A 17,660-nucleotide genomic window follows, 5' to 3' on the forward strand; every position below is an offset into this window, starting at 1 on the left:
CTGCGGACCCCGGGCGGCTAGCGGAGAGCCCGGGGCGGGGCCGCAGTCGGGGGCGGGGCCGCAGTCGGGGGCGGGGCCGAGGGCGTTGGAACCCGGGAAGAGCAGCAAGGCGGAGGTCGCTGTCTAGCTCTCTCTCCTGCGCCTCAAGTGCTCTCTAAGCTGTTGGAGGTGGTGGTGTGCACCCCTCCAAAGCCGTGTCGTGTCTTTGAGTGTTACTCTCAGAGTGGCAGAGACACACAACCATGTTGACAGGGGAATGTCCTCTGATATTCTTCGGGTTAGGCTCAGTGCCAGGCACAAAGATGACAAGGTGGGGGCCGCCCCACAAAAACATGGCTGCCGCACCAATTAAACTTGAGGCCCCGCAAAAGTCTGGCTGGCACGGCGCCCATTGCCCGGCGGGCCGTTAGCGGCCGGGGAGGCCAGTGGCCGTTGGTGCGCATGCTCCCCAGCGCCCCGCACCAACATGGCCGCCGCTCCCGGTGAGCGCAGCCGCCGCTGCGAGCCGGCCGTTGGTGCGCATGCTCCCTGAGTGCCCCGCACCAACATGGCGGCGTCTTCTTTGGGGTGACTTTAATTCTCTGTTTTCGCTTAGAGTCGGCCGGCGCTCATTTCTCTTCAGAAAGCTTGGAGCCCGTGGTGGAGCCGGGGAAGGGAAGGGTGGGTGCGGCCGTGAAAGGTGAGAGGGACAGAAAGCATCCGGGCCGGCTCCCGGCGGGAGGAAGATGGCTGAGAGCGAGCGGCAGCCGCCGCCAGGTAGGGCCGGTGGGGCCGGGTCGAGGTTGGGGGCGCGGGGCGGTGCCGGGCGTGGGGGCGGGATAGGGGTGTGGTGTGGGGGCTCTGTAGGGGAGAGGGTCAGGAGATGGAGGAACTCGAGGGGCGAAAGCTTATGGACCCCGAGGAGGAGCAAGAGCTGAAGGGCCTCAAGGGAGAAGGGGTGGTGGGCCGCCCGGGGAGACGGCAGGAACCCGCGGCCGCAGAGGGGTGTGGTTGGGGCTCGACACCAGGATTTGGGGATCCCGGGCTGCCTGAGGATCGGGTGGGCAGCGCCGTGGCCAGGTGAGAGGCCTTTTCCACATCTGGGCAGCGCGTGCTTAAGTCAGCTCTCGATCTGGAGGGGGGATGTTGCCAGGGATGGGGGCGAAAGGGATTCAGGTGGCTGCCCACTTGATTAGACCTGCTCAGGGGTTGGGGTGGTGCTCGGTGGGCCCGCCTTGCCCCCATTTCCAGCCTCCTCCACGCCCTGCCCACTCCTCCACCTACTCTCTCGTCCTCTTGGAGGCTGGGTTCTGGGGTTTCAGTAGTTGAGGGTTTATTGAGAGAAACTGTCTAAACCACTCATTTAAAAAGTCTGGTTGTGCAAGGAGATGAGAGAGTTTCTCTCTGCCATCACCGTCTGTAACTTTTATTTACACTGTGGCCTCCTTTTAGTTCATCTTAAATAACTAGGATGGAGGTGTTGGGGAAAGATCTTATAGAGACCGCTTTCCCGGAGAAAGGCAAGGCTGTTTGCTGACCCCCCTTGAGCTAAGAAGGACTGGCCATAGGTAACTTAAAATTCTGACAGAGGAGCAAATAGGTTGGCCAAACACAGCTAATGTTTTAAAAGCCTTTGTTAGGGCCAGCCTGTGGCTCACTCAGGAGAGCGTGGTGCTGACAACACCAAGTCAAGGGTTAAGATCCCCTTACCGGTCATCTTTTTTATTAAAAAAAAAAAAAAGGAGAGGTTGGCCAAACACAGCTAATGTTTTAAAAGCCTTTGTTAGGGCCAGCCTGTGGCTCACTCAGGAGAGCGTGGTGCTGACAACACCAAGTCAAGGGTTAAGATCCCCTTACCGGTCATCTTTTTTATTAAAAAAAGAAAAGAGAAAAAGAAAAAAGCTACTGTACTTTTTTTTTTTTTTGCCAGTGTGGGGAGGCTACTATACTTTCTACACAGCGTTGTAGTGTGTGTTCAGTAAGATGTGCGCAAAGCATGGGACATGGTGGGTAGGGAATAAATGTTGATTGCTGTTGTCCTTCTCAGTGTTTCAGAGTTGTACAGGTTGAACATATATACCGGTTCCCAAATGGTAGATGATAATACATTATATTCTTTGGGTTTTTTTTTTTTTTTTTTAGCAACATCTCTAAAACTCTGGATGTTACCATCTTATACTGGGAAGTCATAGGGGATCCACTGTCCCTTGGAACCTTTGTCAGAGACAGAATTTGAGGCTGGAGAGACTGAGTGTGACCTCATTTATCACAGTCCTATCTATGAAGCCTTATTTCTTTGATTTAGGATTGTGTATTCTGGTGATTTGTGTGTGTTTCATCAGTGATTTGTTGCAGTACTTCCCATAAGGTAGCCTTTCCCTGGGGAACAGGGCCTGGCCTGGAGGCTTCTTCCTCCTTGTGAAATAATGTCAGGAGGGCTGTCCCCTTGCAGGGAACAGTTCTCTCACGCTTACAAAAGGGCTGTGTTCCCAAAGATTATTTGCAAGTTGATTATTTGGAATGTGGAACACATTTTCCCATAAAAACAATGTGGTTGGGTTACCAGACTGGCCAACAAAGCATTTTATTTAGCATCTTACTTAAAGTAGCAATTTACATTTAATAGTAGGGGCCTCAATTTTGAACTCTGGGAACTGTGTTTGCAGGACAGGTGGGAGGAGGAAGATAGCCTTCTGGTTTCTTTCTGGGGCACTGGTCAGATTCTCTATCCTTCTCCATAGATCTCCCAAGTTTCCTGGCACTTTTTCTTTCATTAGGACCTCTCCAGGCAGGCTCTATTCCCAAAATGTCACATGTTCCACAACTTTTTCTTGTCTCTTTTTCTTCTTGTAGCTGATGTCAGCTAGGTTTTAGGAGGAAGCTAGTGTGACAAATTTATACTATATTGTGAATGACTGATAGTCCCTTACTCTATGCAGTAAGCACCTTTGTGTATCTTTGTCTGTTTCTGTGAGCAGATCTGAAGGGTAAACTCCTATAAGTAGAACTGTTGGCTCAGTGGGTATGTGCAGTTTTTCTTCAAAAGATAGTGCCAAGTCCTCCTGAACAGGTCCTATCAACTTTCATTCCTATCCACAGTGCAGGAAAGTTCCTGTTTTGCCTTCCCTGGTCAATGCTGTATGTTTTTATCTGCCAACCTTATCTGGGAAAAGAGATCACATATAATTTACATGTCCTTGCTTATTCAGGAGGTTGGTGATTTCTTTCAAATATTTTATGCAACTTGTATTTTTTCTTCTTCTTTGAATTTCCTATGTATGTCTAAAAGGTCAACTTAGTTTTATTTTTCTAACCATCTTGCCCAGGTGGAGAGTGGGAAGTGAGAGCATGGTTATTGAAGGAATTACCAATATTGCCCTGCTCTTTACTACTTGCAGAGTGAGAAAAGGCAGGAGGCCAGTGGGTGTAGCTTAACAAGCCATTATTCTGTCCTGGGATTATGTGTCTGGTTTATGCTAGGGCTCAGGTGTTGGCATCTTGGTTTAAAAGTGAGATAGAGGGCCGGCCCGGTGGCGCACTGCTGTGGTGCGCCGCTTGGGAGGTGCGGCGGCGCTCCCGCCGAGGGTTCGGATCCCACATACAGACCAGTTCCCGCTCACTGGCTGAGCGAGGCGTGGGAGCGACGCCGGGGGTTGCGATCCCGTTGCTGGTCCCGGTCCGGTGCGGGGGCGACACTGAGGGTTGCGATCCGTTGCCGGACACGGAAAAAGACAAAAAAAAAAAAACAAGTGAGATAGAGAGTGAGTGTGTTGGTGGGGAGGATTGTATTTACCTATTTGCTTTCTCATTTTCTTTGTCAAGATTCTTCAGAGGAGGCCCCTCCAGCCACTCAGAACTTCATCATTCCAAAAAAGGAGATCCACACAGTTCCTGACATGGGCAAATGGAAGCGTTCTCAGGTACCAGTGATGTCTGCACTTTAGGGTCGGAACTGGGGTGAGAAACTTGGGCTTTTTCAGGCAGTGGTTTTCTAGACATGACTGGGGCTGTGAGCTCCTGGCCCTTCTTCATCTTGCAGCCTCAGCTGTCAAGCTAGGGAGAGAGGTGACAAGTGAGCTGGCTGCTGTCCCCCTCAGGGGTAGCACTCAGAGATGCTTTATCAGGAAGGTCTTGGAGCTGGGGTTGGGCTAACCTTGGAGAGTTCTGCTCTTGGTTCTTATAATAGCAACTGTGGAAGCCAGTGCCTCAAAGGGAGAAGAGGTTATCTCATGGAAACCTAGGCTAGGCGTGTGGCTGAGCCTCAAATACCTGGGAGCTGGGACCTGAGCACAGGAGGACAGACTGGCATTCTCTGCTGCTGAGCCCAAATGGTGGGCAGAAGATAATAGCTTGCACCTCTCTGGTACCAACAGGCTGCAGAAAGACTGGGACTGAGAAAAAAGAAAGCTAATTTCAAATTCTCAGGCAAGGCCTCAGGCCCAGCTCCAGTCAGGCCTCTGGTCAGGTCAGCTGGAGTGAAGAGTGTTACTTGTACAGAAGGGCAGGCTCAGAGGTCCACCCACTTGGCAGATTCTCCATGAGGAGTCTGCTTTGTTTATGTTGAGTCCAGACCCTCCAGCTTCTGTTCCTTGTCCTTGAAGTTTGGGGCCATACAGGCCTATCTGGTTCCTCCTTCAAATATTTAGCCTGCCCTCTAAATATTTGGAGATAGTTATCATGTCTCTTCTGAGTCTTCACCGGGACAAACAGTCCCTTCAGCCTAGCAGGCAGGTTAGTCCCTTCAGCTACTCAAAGGATATGGTTTGGGGGCTGGCCTGTGGCTCACTTGGGAGAGTGTGGTGCTGATAACACCAAGGCCCCGGGTTCGGATCCCACATAGGGATGGCTGGTTCGCTCACTGGGTGAGCATGGTGCTGATAACACCAAGTCAAGGGTTAAGATCCCCTTACCGGTCATCTTTAAAAAAAAAAAAAAAAAGGATATGGTTTGAGTCCTTTCATCATCTTCGTTGCTCTACCTCAGAGTTTCTCAACCTCAGCACTATTTTGCAGCAGGCATTCTTGGTTGTAGGGAGCTGTACTGTGCGTTGCAGGATGTTTAGTAACATCCCCGGCCTCTACCCACTAGATGCCAGCAGCATTCCGTCCCCCACTTGTCACAAACAAAAATGTCTCCAGACATTGTTAGATGTCCTCAGAAAGCCAAATTGCCTGGGCTGAGAACTACTCTGTTACCCTGAACCTACTTGTTTGTGTGAATCCAAACGTGATGCTGTCCCTTGCTGCTTCCTCTCCCGGCTTCCCAGTGTGCTTTGCAGATGCGAATGATTGTGAATGCTGGCTACAGTCAGGAGAGGGGCTCAGATGTGCCCTGGGCTGGGAGAGTTGCTGTGGATAACCCACCTGGCCTGCTGGGGGCCATTCCATGGGCTGGTAGGAGGATCCTGGTATAGGAATTCCCCCTTCTAGATATTAAGTTGTTGGTTCTCAGGGCTCATCTCAGGGCTTGCTGTGGATACCCTGGCATCCCTGGCTTGGATAAGAAGGAAGGAAGGAAATGAAAAGAAAAGGGGATGAAGAAGAAACAAGACTGCACTGGGAGCCAAGGGCAGCCCGGAGCTCTTTGGTATCCAGGTGGAGCTGGGGGCAGGTCAGGGGGGTCTGACATCCCTCTCCTCACCCCTCTCTCCTGTCTGTTTGGTAGGCATATGCCGACTACATCGGATTCATCCTCACTCTCAACGAAGGCGTGAAGGGGAAGAAGCTGACCTTCGAGTACAAAGTCTCTGAGGTAGACACCAATAGGGAGACTGCTGCAGCAGTCTTTCCACACACAACCTCTCCAAAAAGTCACATGTGCTTATTGCCCACAGCAGGGCCAACTGCAGAAAATAAGATCACCCAAACACACGCGCAGTTCACATTTTGGTGTCTATGTTTCTAATTGTTTTAATCTGTGAATAGATGGATATTTATAAAGTTGGGATCAAGGTAAATATGCTGTTTTATAGCCTGCATTTTACTAACTGGTGTTTTAATATAACTTTAGAAATTGAAAAAGATTACAAGAGAAGTAAACATGCTCACTGGAGAGATAACGAGTAGAAATATGTATAACATTAATAAAAAAAAAAGAAGCTGACCTCTCCCTGCGTTTCCCCTCATACCCAGTTCCCGGGGCAGCCCTGTTGACAGTGACATCCCAGGAAATCGTGAGCTCCTCCTCTCCTACAGTGTGAATGGCTGCTTCACTGCGCTGTGCCCTCAGAAGCTGACCTCTCCCTGCGTTTCCCCTCATACCCAGTTCCCGGGGCAGCCCTGTTGACAGTGACATCCCGGGAAATCGTGAGCTCCTCCTCTCCTACAGTGTGAATGGCTGCTTCACTGCGCTGTGCCCTCATTTCTGTAAACAACCCTCTGACTTTAGACTTTTAGCTTATATCCCTAAGCATTGCTGCTTTGAACATCCTTGTACATAGACCTTTGTTTTCTAAGGATTCATTCCTAGAAGTAGAAATCCTGAGTCAAAGGGCGTTCTTGTTTTTTGGCCTTTGGGTTCACACTGCCTGGTGGGTGCTCTTTGGATGCTGTTTCAGAGTCAAGCTTGTTTGTGTAGGGAGGGCAAAAACTATTAGGGGGCTGATACCCATTGGAAGGTGTGGTCTTGGAGGCTGTTTGCTGTTGCTGGATGCCATCTCCCAGGACTAGGTCCCAGGCCTCTAAAGGGCTCTTGGGTTTGTGTCCCAGTTGGCCCAGAGCCACCTTGAACCTCTTATCTCAGATACCATGGCCTGAGTTGCCTCTCTTAATGCCTTGGCCGACTCAGCCCTCTAGCCACAGCCTCAGGGCTGTTGGGTAAGATCTGGTCCTGCCCCTGCCTAGTTTCTCCACTTGTCCTAAGACTAGCATTGCCCTCTAAGCCCTCATATCCCACCCCTGGTGGAGCCTCCTCTTCCTGGGCCCTATCTTGCTGTTAGGTGGCCGAGGTCCTGTTCTGTTCACTTGAGGGGAGCCAGGCCTGTGCTGGGGACAGCCAGCCTTCCCTTGGGAGATGGCCCACCAGTGGCTTCTTGGGTTCCTCTTGGGCCCACTCAGTGCTCTGGGACCGTGGCTTTGGGCACAGGATGGCTGGAGAGAGAGGGCTCTTCCTGAGCCTGTGGCGAGGGATGCTCAGCTGTGTTCAGTGGGCCAGAGGATGTCATAGGTTAGGGCTAATTAATGGGGAATGATATAATTACCCCAGCAAATGCTTAGTTGCCAAATCCCTTTCAGGTTCCTTAATTGCCTCTGAGGCTTTGATGGTAGCTGTCCACACCAACCAGGTATTGTCTTAGCTCAATAGCTGTTCTTTTAGCAGGATTGCAGCTTGGTTGTGTGCTTGGGTTCTGGAGTCAGGTTGACTGGGTTTTGATAACCCATCACTTCCGAACTGGGTGATGTTGTCATTTCTAACCCTCTGTTTCATCATTTATAAAGTGGGAAGAGTCAACAGATCTGCTCATGGCCCCATGGGGAGGAATCACTGAGATCCCACATGTAGGTTTTTTATTTTTACACAGTGCCTGGCACATACTAAATGCCTTTATTATTATTTAGCTATTGTCATCATTAGGTGTTATTCAGTTCTAATTTTTAATAATGTTGTGTCGCTTCAGTTGGGGCTATTCCTGAGCTGGGGTTATCCCAGCGCCCAAGTGGTGGGCTGCTCCTCACTTGGGGGGCAGAGATGACTAGTTTGGTCTCCAGAGGGCTCCCAACTTCTGTCCACTGCTGGCAAGGGGCAGCAGAAGGCACAGGTCATAGCATGTGGACGCGGGCCACACATAGGGGCTCTCTTTCCTCCTGGCACAGCTGCTTGGTCTCCTGCTTCATCTCACTCCTTCCTCCTACTGTAGAGATGGCAGCTGCAGTTTGGGAGAGGACAGAGTGGCTCAGGCTAGCGGCTTCCACACCACTTGAAGTAAAGAGAACAAGCAAGGGTGATATGCAGTGAGTTTGTCTAGACCTATGTTTAGAAAGCTGTGTTTATTTTGAGATTATGCCTGTCTTACTCTTTGGGGGTTAAAATTTTTGTATAATAAAGGTGTTAGTAGATAGGAGGTTTATTTTTGTTGTTGTTCTGTAGGTTTTTTTTTTTAACATACTAAGGGGGCGGAATTAAAAGTTGTCTAGTAAAATTTTAGGGAAGGTTTTACTAGTCCATGAAATCTAAAAAGGAAGCACTGGTCTAGGGAGAAGGAGGATAGCTCAAATTATCCCTTGTGCCTCAGAAGGGTTCCAGCGCACAGTTCCCTCCTCCTCTGACCCCTCTCTCCCAACCCGCCAAACAATAGAGGCAGCCCCCTGCATTCAGAGAGCCCTCTGGAGAAAGAGGAGCTGGGAACCTTTTAATTATTCATTGGCCCAGCTGAGCTAGCAGCTGGGGCCTGGCTCCTGCTGGCCTCTGGAGCTGCCTTCTTTATCCCCTTCAGTGCCTTGCCTATGACTGAGATCTCCAGAGAATCTGAGGCTTGCTGATGCTTCCTGGGGCTAAGATTACGGTGCCATCCTTGTTGCTGCATGGGGTCAGGTTTGGTCTGTTCATCAGCCATTCCTGGTGACCTTGCTCTTCAGAAAGCCAGGCTCTGGCAGCGCTTCCTGTCACATTTCAACAAGGCAGCTTTATGCCACCCCAGCACTCTCCTTCAGCCAGATGTAAAGGGGAATTTTTGTCCTCCTACAGGTAACTTTTATTTTTCTCCCATGCCCCAAGCATAGGTAAAGGGCATGTGCGGGAGAGCAGCATTCAGGGTCATTGTCCTGTTGCACAAGACACAAGGCCGGGGGTGGGGAGGAATGTTTTCATAGACTGCAATGTAATTTGTGCCTCTTGGAGCTATGCAGCTGGGGGCACTGGCTGACTTGACTTCCATTCACACAAGCCCACGTCTCCCCCTCCCCTCCAATACACACACACAGGTTTTGGGATATCTGCTTCTTGGCAGAGTCTCTACACAGTGGCAGGCCTGACCAGGCCTTGTGCTCCCAGGCACAACTTTTCGTGTGCACATCACACGTTTATTCCAGACACAGACAAGATCTACTACCTGGCATGGACCCTCTTCCCGGTGTTGCCTGACCCTGAATAGCCTCTGCATCGTGCTTTCTATGAGGCCTTAGTTCTGGTTTATTTCTATAAGCCACACCCGGAAGGAGCACTTTCTAGGTACCCTCTCAGAGAACCCTTGACCTTGGTGTTACAAGGTCTTTGTTTTAGATGGACATCCTGACATCCAGTCATGAACTCCTGATTGAGTAAATCAAGCAGCATTGTGTGCTAACACTGCCCACACCTGTGACCCGATGCCACTTCTTGGTCCCTGTCTTCCGTGGGAAAAGTGTAGGGAGATGTGCCCTCAAATCCTGTCGGCCCTACAAAGTGTTACACACAGTGACCGAACATTTCCACAAAGATTGAGTTGCAAGATTACTTTTTTTGGCAGCTGGCTGGCACAGGGATCTGAACCCTTGACCTTGGTGTTATTGGCACCATGCTCTAACCAACTGAACTAACCAGCCAGCTCCTAAGATTGTTTACCACAGTGGTGTTTGTGGTAGTGAAACAATTCGAATTAACCAAAACATTTAACATCGAGGAATTTGCTAAATAGATTATGATACATTGGTACAATGAAATGTTATTTACTTACTAAAGGCTATTATAAAATTATATTTAGGGCCGGCCCAGTGGCGCACTGCTACAGTGCGCCGCTTGGGAGCGCGGCGGCGCTCCCGCCGAGGGTTCGGATCCCACGTACAGACCGGCCGCTCACTGGCTGAGCGAGGTGCAGGCGTGACACCGAGGGTTGCGATTCTGTTGCCGGTCCCGGTCCGGTACGGGTGTGACACTGAGGGTTGCGATCTGTTGCCGGTCACGAAAAAAGACAAAAAGGAAAAAAAAAAAATTATATTTACATGTTGGTGTGAATGAGGTTCTTGAGGAAAATGAGCAGGCTGCAAAACAGTGTGTGTCCTGTGATCTATTTTTTTAGAGGGTTTGTATGCTTGTAAATATTATGCTGTGCCAGGCAATGTGTGCCTTAGGAGGTATTTATCATCATCCCCATTTTTGAGACTAAGGGTGTCAGTATTACTAGTCATTTTTGTTTTCTTCCTTTTACATTTCTATATTTTGTGATGAGTAGGTATTGTGTGCTCAATGAAAGACCCTAATAAAATCTATTTTAAAAAAGGTCAGGGCTGGAGTTCTACTTGTCCAGCAACAACTCCTGGGTAGGCTGGCAAGAGAAACCAGGTGCTGAAGCCACCCCTGTCCCTGTCCCACCAGCCTTGTGCTTGTCCCTCTTCATAAAGCTCACTGTGCTCCCCTGACCCTCCTTCATATTCAGGACAGTTGGGAAGAAATGTGGACAGCAAGTAGGCCAGTTAGTGCCACAACTAGGGGTCATTGTCCAGCAGCAGTTGGGAGTTCCCTCTGTCACTGTAGCCTGGGGCCAGTAGTCATTGTGGCTTAACCCCCTCTGTTTTGCCTCCACAGGCCATTGAGAAACTGGTCTCTCTTCTCAACACGTTGGACAGGTGGATTGATGAGACCCCTCCGGTGGACCAGCCCTCTCGATTTGGGAACAAGGCCTATAGGACTTGGTATGCCAAACTTGATGAGGTGAGGCTGCCACGGGACAGGCTTAGGGGCTGGGCTATGGGGAGGGGATTCTGGCACCGGATGGATGGGGAAGGGCCTGTATTGCTTATGGCTGGTGTTTCAAGCTCTTAGAGATATCAAAATCACAGGGAGTTTGTTAAAATGACATTTCCACTTAACCACAATCACAAATGTGTTTATCCTCTGTCCCAGCCATCTTCTGGGAACTACTGCTGTGGATATACAGTCCTTTGTGCAAGACTGTTTATTAAGTCATTATTTGTATTAGGAATAGATTGGAAACGTCACAAGTATCTGTCTGTAGGGGATCAGTTAAATAAACTAGTAAATCCACACCACTGAGTTCTGTGCAGCTATAAAAATAATAAGAAAGCTGTTGAGGGAACTCAGTGAAAGGGACTCCATGGCTCGTTTTTAGATGAAAAGAGTCAAGTGTAATGATGTACATGGTAAGCTATCTACTGGTAAGAAAGAGGGAAAGATAAAAATACGTGTTGATGTTGCTCATATTTGCATAAAGAAATATTTCTGGAAAGATAAACGAGAGGCTACTAAAGCTATGGTTTCTTTTTGAGGGAAAGGGAGATTGGGGTGGAATGAGACTTCTTAGTACATTCCTTCTATAATATTTTTATTTATTTATTTATTTTTATTCATTTTTTTTTTTAAAAGATGACCGGTAAGGGGATCTTAACCCTTGACTTGGTGTTGTCATCACCACGCTCACCCAGTGAGCCACTGGCCATCCCTATATAGGATCCGAACCCGTGGCCTTGGTGTTATCAGCATCGCACTCTCCCGAGTGAGCCATGGGCCGGCCCATATTTTTATTTTTGAATCATGTGAAGGAATTACCTGTTCAAAGCAAACGAAAAATGAAAATGCAGGATCTGAAGCCCCTTCCTTAGAAAAGCAGAGTCTATAGGTCTGGGTAGGGCCTGAGAATCCAGATTTTCATCAGCTCTCCAGGGGATTCTCCTACCAGTTGTCCACCACTGAACTTAGAGATACTAGGTTCTAATTTCTCTGGCCTATGTTTTCACATGGAGCAGTGGGGAATACCAAGGACCTAGCAAAACACTCTCCTAAGAGTGCTCTGGGGCTGCCTCTGCACTCTAGGATGGTTCATGGTCTTGTTTTTTATAAAGATTTTTATTAAGTTATAACTTAATAGAAAGCTGACAAATCATAGCTGTATATAGCTCAATGGGTCTTTACATGTTTTTACCTATACACCTACCACCTTTTAGTTGATATCCCCCAGACTTTTCTGATTTCTGTTCCATGAATTGATTTTTTTGCCAGTTTTTGAACTTTGTATAAATATCTGCCTTCTTTTGCTCAATGTTATGTCCATGAGGTTCATCATGTTGTTGAGTGTAGCTGTAGCTTTTTCTTTGCTGTGTATGACCAGACCACAGTTTATTCATTCCATTGTTGATGGACATTTCAGTTGTGTTTCCACATTTTAGCTACTATAATGCTGCTCTGAACATTCTTGTGTATGTCTTTTGGTGGCCATATGGCACAGTCTCTTGCCCTAGGAGTGTAAAGGAGATGCCACCTATGGAGATAATAGTACTGGCCTCCCAGAGTCTGCATGGGCCTCCAGTGACTTACCAGATGGGGGAGTTGAATAGCTTCTTTTCAGATTCCTCCTATCTTGCCCCTAGACCCCTGTGCCTTGCAGGAAGGGTCAGTGGATGATAAGCCACCCCAGGGTAGTCTTTTTGTTGTGTAAGAATAAATGCTCTCCCTCTTCTTTTTTCTGTGGCAGTCAGAACAGGGAGCCAGATCAGCCTGGTGTGGCAGCCTGGGCCCCCAGCCAGGTGCTGCTCCTGGGCGCCTGCCCACTGGGATGCTGCCTAATCTGCTGCCACCACTTTGTGTCTCTTGTGTTATCAGGAAGCAGAAAACTTGGTGGCCACAGTGGTCCCCACCCATCTGGCAGCTGCTGTGCCTGAGGTGGCTGTTTACCTAAAGGAGTCCGTGGGGAACTCCACGCGAATTGACTATGGCACAGGTATCTGCCACTTGCGGGGCTCTGCACTTATTTGGCTTCACTACTTTCTTTCCTTGGGCTGCTTCCTCTTTGCTCTGGATGGTCTTGGGGCCCTCTGAGCAAGCAGAAGTTAGCCAAGCCCTGATGCCTGTTGGGGCTAGTTGGGGTGCTGTGGGTGGTTGCAGAAGGGTGGAGGGTGGGGGACAGTGTGGGAGGCCTAATGCTGTGGCTCTAGCTTGGTCCACCAGGGGGAGCTGATGCCATAGGCATGGAGCTTGTTTATGCAGAGCTGATTTCTGTTTTTTGTAAAGATAGTCTCTGTAAGCTCCTCGTTGTCATGAAAATAATAATTTATTGAGCACTTACTGTATCTCAAGGCAACTGCTTACAGAAGCTTTGAGAAGTGAAATGCTTTGGTAACCTCTGGCAGCATCATGGCATACTCTCTTCCTGACACTCCTTGTCTCTGTGCTATCGAGCTCTTTGGATCTGTCATCCATATCTGCCAAGCTAACTTGGACTTCGAGGAGAGGGAGTGTGTGAGCACCTTGAAAAAGTCAGGGTGGCTTGCGTAGCCAAGGAGGATCCCTGCTTGGGAAAAGCCCACCTTTGCTTTCTGCCTTGAAGCAGTCAAATGGGAGAGCTACTGTTTGCTCCAACCCCACCCCCCCAACACACACCACCCCATCAGGGCCATCAGGGGAACATGGTCCACAAGAGGGAGCCCAGGCCACAGAGGCAGGCCCTGAAGAAGGGCCCTCTTGGGCATGGGTCCTGGGAAAGCTTTGTCCTCTGCTCCTCTCTCCTGCTAGGGAACAGGTTTATCATGTGTTTTCAGATCTTAAGGGGTGGCGCTTTGACTAAGACCAATAGGGTAAAGATCCCAGGGGGAAGACTGGCCAGATCAGCAGGGGTGGTGCTCCTGGGTACACAAAAGCCCCTGAGTGATGTTTGCTTGGAGTCTGGCTGGTCATCTTTAGAAACTGTTGGCGGTGACAGTGACTGAGCTCACAAGCTTTCCAGGCCCTGGAGGGACCTTCATTCTGCAGAAATAGGACAGAAGTCACTGAAATATTCTCTCCTTACCTCTCTCCAAATTTATTTTTTACAACACTCTAAACCATGGATTTCACTTCAAAGTCCAATCAGTATTTTCTGTAGTATTGACCATTCCTAGTTGACATGCCTGGGAAAGGAAGGAGGGAGGGTGCCTTTTTTTTTTTTTTTTTTTTTTTTTTTGTCTTTTTTCGTGACCGGCAACGGATCGCAACCCTCAGTGTCGCGCCCATACCGGACCGGGACCGGCAACGGGATCGCAACCCTCGGCGTTGCTCCCGCCCCTCGCTCAGCCAGTGAGCGGCCGGTCTGCATGTGGGATCCGAACCATCGGCGGGAGCGCCGCCGCGCTTCCCAAGCGGCACACTGTAGCAGTGCGCCACTGGGCCGGCCCGAGGGTGCCTTTTGACTCTGTAATTTGACTATGTGTTCCCTGCTTAGAAGGCTGCAGTAGTTCTCCATTACTCTTAGGATAAAGTCTGAGTTCTTCACTGTGGCCATTAAGGCCTATCCCACCTGTAGCCTCATCTTATGCTTTCTCCCTTGCTCTATCTAGTTTATTTATTTATTTATTTGTTTTGGGGGGTGGCTGGCAAGCACAGGGATCCGAACCCTTGACTTTGGTGTTATAAGGCCGTACTCTAACCAATGGAGCTAACTGGCCAGCCCTTTGTGCTTTAAACATACTGGCCTTATTCACACCAATTACGCTTTTTCTTTCCTCAGGGCCTTCGCGCATGCTGTTTGTTGTGGCTAGAATAAATTTCTTGCCTCCCTCATCCCCTTTTCCTTGCCAACTGCCATTCATCTTTCAGATTAAATGTTACTTTCTTAGGGGAAACCTTGAACCCTTATGTCTGAGTCCCCCTATAATATCCTATTATCACCCTTTCTCCTTTAGAGCTAGAATCATAGTAGTAATTGTATATTTAATGTCTGTCATATCTGATAGATCATAAACTCTCTGAGGGCAGGGATTTATTTGTTACTGTCTCCCTAGTGCCTGACATGGACAGTGACTCCCACATAGTAGGTGCTCAATAAATAGAGTGGAGTTGCTGAATGAGTTAAACCTACAAAATAAAATGTAAATACCTGTTTAAGAAGTCAACAGCCTGGGCCTTTGGGAAGTAGAATTATAGTAGTAGTTCTTGAAAGGGCCTAGGTCTCTCTGGATAGGGAAGAGCTCCTATTATCTCCCTGTTGACCTCCCTCCTCAAAGGGGCACTTATCAGTGATTTGGACTCGGGGAGACCAAAAACAACCCCAGTCCTTTTTCTGGAAGACTTCAACCTTGGCTGTTTTTTCTCCCCCAGGGCATGAGGCAGCCTTTGCTGCTTTCCTCTGCTGTCTCTGCAAGATTGGGGTGCTCCGGGTGGACGACCAAATAGCTATTGTCTTCAAGGTGTTCAATCGGTGAGGGAGAGGAAGGCAGGAGGGGCAACTGCCTGTGGGAGGGGATGTGAGAGGGTCTCTTTCCTCCTTGTTACTGTCACACTGGGGATGGGGTGCTGGAGGGTTCTCCTGTGTGGCCCACGATTCCCTATCCTAGCCTAATCAAGCTCTGGCTGTGGATGGGCTCCTTCCTCCAACAGGTTCAGATTCATCTCCAAGTAAAAACAAGTGAAGGAAATGTCACGTAATGACTGCTAATGCTTACACGGTGTTTACCATGTGGAGGCACCGTTTCACATGCTCTACATATGACTCATTTAATTCTCACAACCACTTCAGGAGGTAGCAACTGTTATTTCCATTTTATAGATGAGGAAACTGAGGCTTGAGAAATCAAGTCTTTTTACTGTGATCACGTAGGCAGTCAGTCCGCAACCCCTCACCACCCAAACCACCTCCTGGGCAGCACAGGTGTGTATTGGAGTCACCTGGAGAGCTCTTAGAATACCCATTTCCAGGTCCCACTCTGGTGATTCCAATGCAACAGGCCTGTGGCAGAGCCTGGGAATGTTGTGTTGAAAGCTCCACAGGTGACTTGGATGCACAGCCTCTGATAAAATCGAAGGCTGGGACAGAAAGGGCCTAGGAGATAACCTACTTGGACTCCCACCAACTTTCAGATGTGCAAACTGTGGTTAGAGAAGTTGAGGCTCCTGCCCGAGGTCTTACAGGTTGTCGGGAGCTGATGGCACTAAAACCCAGTTGGTGTTTTGTTCCTTTCTTGGGCCAAAAGAAGGCTGAGTGTTGGGGGGAAAATAAAGCTACATTATTTCGAGAGTACCAGCTGATGCATAACTTACGCATGTACATTTTAATTGAAATAGAGATCAGTTCCACTCTTAAGTTGTTATTTCTGGCCTCCTTGTGCTCCCAGTGGCAGAAGGGTTGAAACTACCTTTTTACTTTTTGCTACCTTCCCTTTCTTCTCCCACCGTCCTGTGCAGGTACCTCGAGGTTATGCGAAAACTCCAGAAAACATACAGGATGGAGCCAGCGGGCAGCCAGGGTGTGTGGGGCCTGGATGATTTCCAGTTTCTGCCCTTCATCTGGGGCAGTTCACAGCTGATAGGTACTGAAGCCCCACCAAGGGTGTATTCTGTGTCCCTCCCCCTACCCCTCCTCCCTCCTGCCCAGAGCAGACAGTGACAGCTTGTAAAGCAGGGCATTAGACTGGCTATTGACGGAAGCTGTTTGCTGTCGACCTTCTGCTGTGAGCCAGTGTGGCGGCTGGCAGAGGCGGAGGCAGAGTGCCGCCAAGATAATGGAAAGTGACATGGGCTGGGGCAAGGGTGCTCGCCTGGTACATAATGGACTGGTGTGAAATGCGCCCCAGCTCCTGGCAGCAGCTGTGGGGTTTTATGTTGAAAATGAGGGGCTCTTTTCATTCTGTGGCCAGCATCATCCACTGTTATTATTGAGCTGTGTGCGAGGGGGCCCATCAGGGAGCTGCTGCCAAGTGCTGGGTGGTGGGCTTGCTTCCTGTGGGGCTCACAGATGGTCCTGCTCTAGTGACTCCCCCTACTTTGAAAGTGTTTTCCAGGCTTGGTCAAGGTGTTCTTGCTCATTGGGGTCTACCAGTGGGTGGTGGTGGTGGTGGTAGTGGGGTGATCATCTCCATTTTGATGTAGAATGAACTGTCTACAAAATAGTATTCATAAATGGCCATTTGTTGAGGACTCGCTGTGCGCCAGGCACTGCTCTAAATACCTCAGGTAGATTCCCTCCCTGAGTCTTCTCGGTGACCCTGTGAAGGGTCTTGGCCAGCATAAGGGCCCCCACCACCAACTAACTCCTGTGCCAGGCACCATGCTGAGTGCTGTGCTTATGGTGAGTATTGTCATGTGGTCCTCAACAGCCCTGGGGAGGTGTGTTTCTTATCCCCACTGCCCAGGTGAGGAAACCGAGCCTTGGAGGGCAGAAGTCATTCATCCAAGATCACTTAGCTAGAGAGAGGCAGAGCCTGAGATTAGTGCATTAGGATACATACATACACAAGGCCATTTATTGCTCCTGCAGGGTCATGTGTTGAGGGCGCCACGGGCAGGACTGTGGTCCTTGGGTTCCCAGGTGGAGCCACGGGCCTGGTTCTGAACCAGGGCTCTTTGCTCTTCCCAGACCACCCATACCTGGAGCCCAGGCACTTTGTGGATGAGAAGGCCGTGAATGAGAACCACAAGGACTACATGTTCCTGGAGTGCATCCTGTTCATCACTGAGGTAAGGGGCAGGGGTCAGGGAGAAGTCCGTGGCTGCCTCGGGGCTCAGATGAATGGAAGCTAGTGGCTTAAGAGTGGGATAGAGGGGCCGGCCCGGTGGATAGTGCGCCGCTTGGGAAGCGCGGCAGCGCTCCCGCCCGAGGGTTCGGATCCCACATACAGACCGGTTCCCGCTCGCTGGCTGAGCGAGGCGCGGGAGCAACACCGAGGCTTGCAATCCCGTTGCCGGTCCCCGGTCCGGTACGGGGGCAACACTGAGGGTTGCGATCCGTTGCTGGACACGGAAAAAAGACAAAAGACAAAAAAAAAAAAAAAAAAAAAAAAGGGGGG

At 49.6% G+C, this 17,660-nt stretch overlaps 1 protein-coding gene across 2 annotated transcripts in view; it reads left to right on the plus strand.

The window, feature by feature from the left end:
• The first annotated feature begins 437 nt into the window (after positions 1–437).
• Positions 438–17,660, plus strand: part of PPP2R4 (protein phosphatase 2A activator, regulatory subunit 4) — a 38,206-nt gene continuing 20,983 nt past the window's right edge. For both annotated transcript variants that reach the window (XR_551011.1, XM_008579574.1), the window contains exons 1-8: positions 438–756; positions 3,802–3,899; positions 5,644–5,730; positions 10,477–10,602; positions 12,508–12,625; positions 14,977–15,076; positions 16,060–16,184; positions 17,231–17,331. Coding sequence is in view for 1 of the 2 variants with exons in the window: in XM_008579574.1 (XP_008577796.1) it covers positions 726–756; positions 3,802–3,899; positions 5,644–5,730; positions 10,477–10,602; positions 12,508–12,625; positions 14,977–15,076; positions 16,060–16,184; positions 17,231–17,331 (786 nt within the window). In the remaining variant the exon portion in view is untranslated. The remainder of the gene's footprint in view (positions 757–3,801; positions 3,900–5,643; positions 5,731–10,476; positions 10,603–12,507; positions 12,626–14,976; positions 15,077–16,059; positions 16,185–17,230; positions 17,332–17,660) is intronic.

The sequence above is a fragment of the Galeopterus variegatus genome, unplaced genomic scaffold, assembly GCF_000696425.1.
Source record: "Galeopterus variegatus unplaced genomic scaffold, G_variegatus-3.0.2 Scaffold80, whole genome shotgun sequence".
NCBI lineage: Eukaryota > Metazoa > Chordata > Mammalia > Dermoptera > Cynocephalidae > Galeopterus > Galeopterus variegatus.